Source organism: Sinocyclocheilus anshuiensis, unplaced genomic scaffold, assembly GCF_001515605.1.
Source record: "Sinocyclocheilus anshuiensis isolate Anshui unplaced genomic scaffold, SAMN03320099.WGS_v1.1 scaffold461, whole genome shotgun sequence".
Taxonomy (NCBI): Eukaryota; Metazoa; Chordata; class Actinopteri; order Cypriniformes; family Cyprinidae; genus Sinocyclocheilus; species Sinocyclocheilus anshuiensis.
In genome coordinates this window covers 2284674-2293056 of record NW_015541005.1, presented here as the reverse complement: position 1 = coordinate 2293056, position 8383 = coordinate 2284674, and the positions used below count along the sequence as shown (strand labels likewise).

The 8383-nt window shown below is 38.8% G+C and overlaps 1 protein-coding gene across 2 annotated transcripts in view; it reads left to right on the top strand.

Annotated features, from left to right (window-relative positions):
- LOC107690290 (dnaJ homolog subfamily C member 7-like) overlaps nucleotides 1-8383 on the top strand; it is a 28229-nt gene that overhangs the window by 14985 nt on the left and 4861 nt on the right. For both annotated transcript variants that reach the window (XM_016488583.1, XM_016488584.1), the window contains exons 2-7: nucleotides 2221-2309; nucleotides 2665-2789; nucleotides 5101-5214; nucleotides 6081-6155; nucleotides 6233-6351; nucleotides 6713-6866. In XM_016488583.1, the coding sequence (XP_016344069.1) occupies nucleotides 2221-2309; nucleotides 2665-2789; nucleotides 5101-5214; nucleotides 6081-6155; nucleotides 6233-6351; nucleotides 6713-6866 (676 nt within the window). The remainder of the gene's footprint in view (nucleotides 1-2220; nucleotides 2310-2664; nucleotides 2790-5100; nucleotides 5215-6080; nucleotides 6156-6232; nucleotides 6352-6712; nucleotides 6867-8383) is intronic.

Sequence of the window (8383 nt, the reverse complement as noted above, 5' to 3'; positions counted from 1 at the left end):
CATGTTCCGCCATGTGCTTCTCGTCCGCGCTTATTTACATCAGAGTGCGCACGCGTCTTTCAGGCAGCATACAGCGGTGTTGTGCATTTTGACCAGTTTATGGGAAAAGTATTCTTAAAATGCATTCAAAATTCGGAATAATTTGTTATATATAATTATTCACGGTATCTAGAAGTGCCCACGATAACAATATCGTGCATATTCATTACCGTGATATATCGCATTACCGAATACCGGCACAAGTCTAGCGTGGACCAAGGTGTTTGAGATTGTTGGTGTTCCTGGTGAGTTGCTGTTGTGCATTAATGTTATAGGAATAATAATCTAATGATATAATAAATAATAGTATAATAGTCGCAGTTCACTTTTAAACCTTTAAATCAATTTTCCAGATTATACTTACATTAAGTAATGTGTATACCTGATTATACTTAAGTAACATTTTCAATGCAGGACTTTTACTTGTATCAGAGTATTTTTACAGTGTGGTATTAGTGCTTTATACATTATGAGGTAAAGGATCTTAATACTTCGTCCACAACAATATTTAATGAGGTTAACTTATAACGTTACCCTCCTTGTGGTCAGTCTGCACAAGATCAACAAGCTTGTTTGCTTTGCGACCCCTTTAAATACAAGATAAGCATTCGATCTACGTCAGAGCGTCCACGAATCTTTCTACAGCATTGTTGGCAGGGCGGCCAGAGCGATTTTTGATGCTCTCGACGGCAGCGGTGTGAACGCACCGTAAACCTGGTGTAAACATTAATATGAAAGTCAGTAACAAATCACACAAACTAAATTGTGATTTGGTTCCCCAAACCACGGACTTGGCAACACTGTAGCATGCCAACTTGATGCTTCCTCTGAAGACCGCTTAGATGTGTTTGACTTGAAGCAGCGCTGCTTAGACCGATCGGTGTGTGTCAAAGTACTGCGAGAGCTATAAGAGATCCTTATGCTTTCTCTCGCCGTACTTTGATGTCATACACTGATCGATCTTCAAGTCGAACACACCTCTTTACTCTCGCGTGTCACATGACCGAGTGTAATCGCAGCCTCTGCGGTTGAAAAATCGCATTTTTTCATATAGCGATATTATCGCAAATGCAATTAATCATTCAGCCCTAATTTGAAGTCCCTGCCCTACTTTTATTTATTTATATATATACGTGTATATATATATTATTTATTTATTTTCCTCTGTAATTTGTTATCTGAGGTATGTCACAGTATGGAAGAAAAGAGCTGTCACTACTTCCATTTCATTGTGATTTTAATGTTCTCAACAGCATGCCACCTCTGAGCCTTATTGAAGGGTATTTGCGACTTTTTAGCTCACTATTTGGCCTTTTCCTCGCAATTCTGAGAACTCAAAATTGAAACTTTTTTTAAACTTTTTTTTCTGATGTTGCAATGTGACCTCGTAATTGCTCGGAATAATAATTCGGTTTTCATTTTGTTTCACTTTTTGCTTTGCTTTGTAGCTTTAGAAATTGTTGTCGAATAGAAAAAAATCCACGTTTTCTCCCAAAAAAATGATTCACTTTGGAAAAAAAATCATGTTGTCATAAAATATGTAGATATAAATGGCTTTCACTGTTGCAGAACTGTTTCCTTTTGCTCCACTCTTATGTTTAACTCTTGAGTATAGATGGGTAAAGTTAAAGCTGGTAATGTGACACTCGTTCTCTAGTCTTCTTTGAACGTATACCGCCCTGCATTGTTTCCCAGAAAGCACTCCATCCCACCTGATGCCATACATCTGTGTGCTGTTTGACTGATTTAAAACGGACACCACTGGTAGTGAAGTATCTATGTTTAGCAGCCTAATCTTACTTTGTACACTTCCCCCAGACACCTATAGTTCAGAACACAATGTATTCGGTAAATACACACACACTTTCACTGACCATGATGGGCTTCTGCCTCTGTTAATATTGCGTGTTGAAGTATTTATTACAGGCAGGTATTCTGGAGCTTGAGTCCTGACAATGCAGCCCATTCTTTAGAGGTCTCACATCTTCGAAATGTGATATGCACATGCCAGCGGTATTTTCTGATCTATATCATCTGGTTTTTGTGAGGACTTGTGGCATATCCATGTCCCAAAGCACGCTTCAGTTTGGAGCGGCTAAATCTTAACAAGTTTTCTAACAGCTGTTCTGATCTTCTGTTTCTGGAGGCACTGTTATCATTTTTGTTTGTCTCAATCCGCAGGGAAGCGGAAGGCTTCAAAGAACAGGGAAATGTGTACTATGTCAAGAAGGACTATGCTGAAGCTTTCAACTTCTACACCAAGGCCATCGGTAAGAACCCTTAAAAGTGTACTTTGCTGTATGTGGTTCATCTGTCTGCCTAGCTTTCTGTGGGCATCTTTTGCATTGGGTTGTTCCTCTGAATCGCATACTGTGCCCTCACATTAGACTCAATATTCACTCATGAGCACACGGTTTCTCTGGTCTCCACATGTTTTCCTTGAAGCCTGTAACATAATTTCCAGAATAGATTTTGTCATAGCAACCACTTGTTTTAGAAATGTTTTGGTGACCTTTTCCATTCCGGTTTTAACAAAAATAACCACAGATTTTTTTTTTTTTTTAAATTCCCCTTTCTGTTTACTGAAGTGTCTATCTACATTTTTTGTTTGTGTCCTTTTAACAGACTTGTGCCCGAAAAATGCCAGTTACTATGGCAACCGTGCGGCCACATTTATGATGCTGAGTCGCTACAGAGAGGCACTGGAGGACTCCCAGCAGGCCGTGCGGCTAGATGACACTTTCGTGAAGGTGAGCCCTTTTGATGTTCTGAGCATTTAGGATGACAATTTTTAGAAACATCTCGAAGGTTCCAGTTGGTGCCATGCTTTAGCTCAGGGTATCCCAAACTGTGGTTCACGAGGGAACCGCAGGGTGTTTGTGAGTTGAAAAAAAAGCTAATAATTACATTTTTATGTTTAAATATGTTTTAAAAAATGTTTAACAAATATTTAAATAAGAGCCTATTGTATCATATTTGATACGCAGATTTCTATGGTATTTAACACTAGAACTACTGGAATTCTATAACTACTAGAATGGCCATAGCGGTCATTCTGACCGTTCATACTAGACTGAACTCAATGCCATTTTTGTCATGTCTTATTTACATTCGAAGCTTCTTTTGAGGTTTTACAATAAAGCTTTGAATGTCTGTTGTCATATTTTATGATGTCATCACCCTACGATATTTTTTGTAATATTTAATTGTGTAAGAGCTATAGACCGCTCCCGAATGTGCGTATCTCGCTTTGTGTCCGGCAAGCGGGAGAGCAAAAGTTTTTCACCGCAGTGAAAATGTTGTATTTGAAAGTCTAAATGCCAACAAATATGAACCGAAGCAGAATATTTCTGTAGATAAAACGTTGTGAATTTTGGAAATAATTACATCTTTTTTCAATACATTTTTACTTTTGTACTTTACAACGCTCTGGAGTTATTGGAAATGTTTGGATCAGATGAATTGGAAACAATTCTATGCAGCCACCACTGGAATTGTGATCCGTGAATAAATGGATCTGTTATGATAGTATAGATAATAATAATAATAAACATAGTCACTGTCGCAAAAAAAAAAAAAAGCCTAATTAGTTTTTATTTCACAATATCAGTCTTGTCGGGGCTCAAATTAGCCTATGTGCATTAGCTATAGCATTACACTAGCATAAAAATAATAGACTAATAACCATTATTATTATTATTATGGCTATTTTGTCATAACATTGAAGTAGGCTATTATTGATAACAGCCAGGCTGTTCTTCCAGCCAAACATAGCCTACCTGGAAGCGTGGCAGATTGAATGACAGCAGTTGTTGTATTGGAGGTGTCCACCCGGCTTTTTTACGAACAGGAATTTTAGCTTCGCAATAGAATATAAAAACAACTAGAACAAAAGTTGCTAGGCAACAGTGACGTGCATCTTCAAAAAAAAAAGTCGCAAAAGCAGAAATTATACGCCGTCTGTAATGCGAACGGTCAATTTGACCGCTTTGGCCATTCAAGGTAGAAATACTCTGAACTCTTTTGTGTTTTGTAATTTTAATAAAATAATGTTATAATAAAATATACACACATTTAGGAAAAGTCAGGGTATTATAGTTATATGGGTTTTATTTCGACAAAGTTATTACATTTTAAAATTTAAAAATGGTCAAAATGACTGCCTTGGTAGTTCTAGTGTTAAATTATCAATATGAAACATTCTAAAAAATGTCCCCGTTTAGGTTGTGGTTCATACGTGTTTGTGCTGTGAAACCTTTACTTACTTATTTTATAAAATAAAATAAATGTTTTTAGTAATGTTTTAAGATGAGCACTTACTGGACTGAAGCAACTTAGGTTTATTGGATTACCTATACATTGTTTTTTTTGTTTTTTTATCCCTGATAGTCACAAATGTGAATATCAAATATGACCAAGCTTTTGATTAATTTTTATTTGTACATTTCTCAATCGGCATTGCATTATTTATATGTTTTGACCCCTACAATAAAAACTACAGAGCATTTAAATACCATCTTACTAATACAAATGATTGGGAAATATAGAGAGACATCTGATATTTATATGCATTTTATGCAAGTAATCTACTATAATGTTATAAAGACCTCATTGATTTACATTACAAGTTATAAGAATTTCTGCAATTGCACCAAATTGCAGATTTTCTCAGTTTGGACACCTGAATAAAATGTTGTCCTTCTCTAATATGAGCTCCATATTTCCACTATGTCATTCTGTATGAGTCATAAAAGCTTGATGTGTCAAATAAGATACTCAAAAGTCCATTCCATATCAAAATATTTTGACTATTATTTCACATTTTAGGCTTTACAGGGTTAATCTCGGGGTACTTGAGGTAAATATTGTTGGTCAAAGGGTTTCAGCTGGCATAAAAAAAGCTTGGAATTCATGAACTGATGAAATGCATACCTTGAATGCAATGCATGTCGTTTTGGATAAAAGCAACAGCAATAAATGCAGGTGTAGGCATAAATGTGAATGTAGTCAGCATTCTGTTTAAAAGTGTATGTCACTAATCATTATTGTTCTGTTCCACAGGGTCATATGCGTGAGGGCAAGTGCCACCTGCTGCTCGGCAATGCTATGGCTGCCAGCCGCTGCTTCCAGAAGGTTCTAGAGCTGGAACCAGACAACAGTCAGGTGCAGCAGGAGGTACATTGACTAGAAATACCAAACACCGTTACGTCTCATTGCAGGCGTCCATAATCGCCTCTCATTCATAAGGCCTCTGACTAGTGGTCGACCGATATTGGTTTTTTGACAGCCGATGCCGATATATTGGAAAGCAGGGTGGCCGATATAATTTTATATTTAAGAAATTTGAAATCATTTGAAATTGATTAAAATAATTGTGTAAAATAAACATACTTATACTTTAGAAAACAAAGCATTTTTCACAAATAAATAAATATTTAATAAAAATCTAATTAAAAAGGAAGTAAACGCTGTAACCAACAGGGCACTTGGCATTCTGGGAAGTTTGTGGGCATTGGGAATCAATTTTTTTTTTTTTTTTTATGAATATGGCAGTGGGCAAATGCATAAAGCGCAGCATAATTTGAAGTCACTAGTTTAAAATTTGTCGATGGCGCTTCTCCAGTGAAGCTGAACTCTCCTCCTGTCAGCATTCAATTCACACAGACTGACCGTCACGCAGAGAGCACGCGATCATGCAGGATACAAATGCACACATCACAAGATACTTTTTTGAATACATTTTAATTCCTTTGTTTAACAGTTCTATCTGATTATTAGATAGACTTCTATCTGTATTAGACAGAACTGAACGACGACAGCGAACAAGAGGGAGAGTGTAAGCACTGTGCTCAGGCGCTGCCGCTGTCAAAATAAAAGTCTGCCGTGCCATCAAAATAAAAGTCCCGCCTCGAACGCATCGGCCAAACAGGAAAACTTATCGGCTAATGCCGATATTTGAAAAATGCCAAATATCGGCCGATATATCGGCCTTGGCGATATATCGGTCGACCACTACCTCTGACCTCCTGTGTCTCTTGCAGCTGAAGAACGCAGAGTCCATACTGGAGTTTGAGCGCTTGGCTGAGATCAGCTTTGAGAAGCGAGATTTCAGGATGGTGAGTGTGTTTGTATTACTCCTCTAGCTGCTGAGAGTCTGATGTACAGGTGAATATAAGTGTGTGTCTCTCTGTAGGTGGTGTTCTGTATGGATCGGGCATTAGAGCCCGCTTCTGCGTGTCACAGGTTCAAGGTTTTGAAAGCAGAGTGTCTGGCTCTGCTGGGACGCTACCCAGAGGCCCAATCTGTCGCCAGGTAACAGCACTATAGTGTTACGGGAAATGTTTAGTTAATAGTTAACCGATATATGGTTATTCAAATTAAAGCTATGTTGATATAAAATGATTCGGTGATAGCAAATGAAGTACAGTATCTCTTTTTGCAGCATAAGCCTGTTAAAACAGGAAGTGTGCTTTTAAGTTTTATTGTATTTATTTTTAAATGAATGTTTTTAAAAGGTCTCACCACGTACAGTATTTTTGTGCACATTTTCTATATATTATAGACAGATGTACGTCTGCTACTGCCCACATAGTTTTCATCATCCTTGGAAAATCCATATCAGTTGACCACTGATGTATATTTTCTATCTCACTCTTGCTTTTTGCATCTTCAGTGACATATTGCGGATGGATTCCACCAATGGCGATGCCTTGTATGTGCGGGGATTATGTCTGTATTACGAAGACTGCATTGATAAGGCTGTGCAGTTTTTCATTCAAGCGCTGCGCATGGCACCAGACCATGAGAAGGCCCGTCTGGCCTGCAGAGTAAGTGTATTTGAATGCATTATAAGTATTCAGATTAAGGTTCTAGTTCAGCCAAAATTGAAATTTTGCTGAAATTGTACTCTCCCTCGGGCCATCCAAGATGTAGATGAGTTTGTATATCTATCCTACCATATTTGGAGAAAGTTAGCTTTACATCACTTGCTCACCAATGGATCCTCTGCAGTGAATGGGTGCCGTTAAAATGAGTCCAAACAGCTGATGATAACATCAAAGTAATCCACAAGTAATTTATGTAACTTCTGTCTATCAGTGAAGCGATAAGCTGTGTGTTCATAGGAAACAAATCCATCATTAAGGCATTTTAACTTTAAACGGATGCTTCTGACCAAAGTATAAGTTTTAATCCATACAGTTGTTTTCTCCAGTAAGAAAAAGGCCATCCCCTGTTGTTCTCTCACATCAGAATCTGTCGACACATTATTTTAGAACTGTGTTGGACTATTTTTGTTTGTAAAGGGTGTTTGATCTGTGCATATTTCTCTCCTGATTCAGATGAGATGACTTTTTCACTGGAGAAAGCAATTTTGTGGATGGAGGACTCGTATTTTAACCAGAAACAACAGTTTGAAGTAGGGATGGGCGATATGCCGGTAGACACGTTTAACCGGTCTGTGCTGTGGCCGTGGTCACGAAAATGTATCATTTGCACACATTTTTAAGCATTGCGGAAGTGATTTTAAGCTACTGAAATGCAAACAACAGTGCTATATGCATGCGCTGTGTGAGGCTGTTTCTAAGCGAGGTGTGAGTCGCGCGCACATGAAGACGCTGCTCATAGAGTGCATGAGTTTTTGTTGCTTTATTGGCCTTGAGCGGTTAAATACACATGTATCAAAATGACAGTCTTTGCAAGCATTCTCGTAAACAGTCATTTAGGTCTTAAAGGGGTCATATGATGCGATTTCAATTTTTCCTTTCTCTTTGGAGTGTTACAAGCTCTTGGTGCATAAAGAAGATCTGTAAAGTTGCAAAGACTAAAGTCTCAAATCCAGAGAGATATTCAAAATAAAAGTTAAGTCAACCACACCTACCTAAAACGGCTCGTTCTGACACGCCCCCACATATCTACCTCACTATGTGGGAAGATTTGCATAACGCCGCCCAAATGTTCACACAAAGATAGAAGGCATAACTTTTATTCTCGCTGTAGTATTGTTGTTGCTGCCGCCGTCGCCATGTCGTGAAGGCACTGAGCGATTCGTTGTGAAAGCGAAACTACTTTGTTTGGCCTTCCAAAAGAGGACGATATCTGCTTCGTCATGCCTGGAGCTGATCCGTGCTGGTTGCTGAGGAAATCGCGCTGTGGATCGCCGGATCGGCTTTCACCGTGGACGAAGCGGAGTCCAGCCCGGGGTCGTGTTGTTGCCGCAAGCCCTCCGGACGCTCCTTCATCGAATCTTCCGGCCGCGTCGTTCTCAAGCCCGCCGCCTCTGCTCAGTCTAGCCCTCTGGCCGTTCCTCACTCTAGCCCCCGGCCTCTGCTCACTCTAGGCCGCC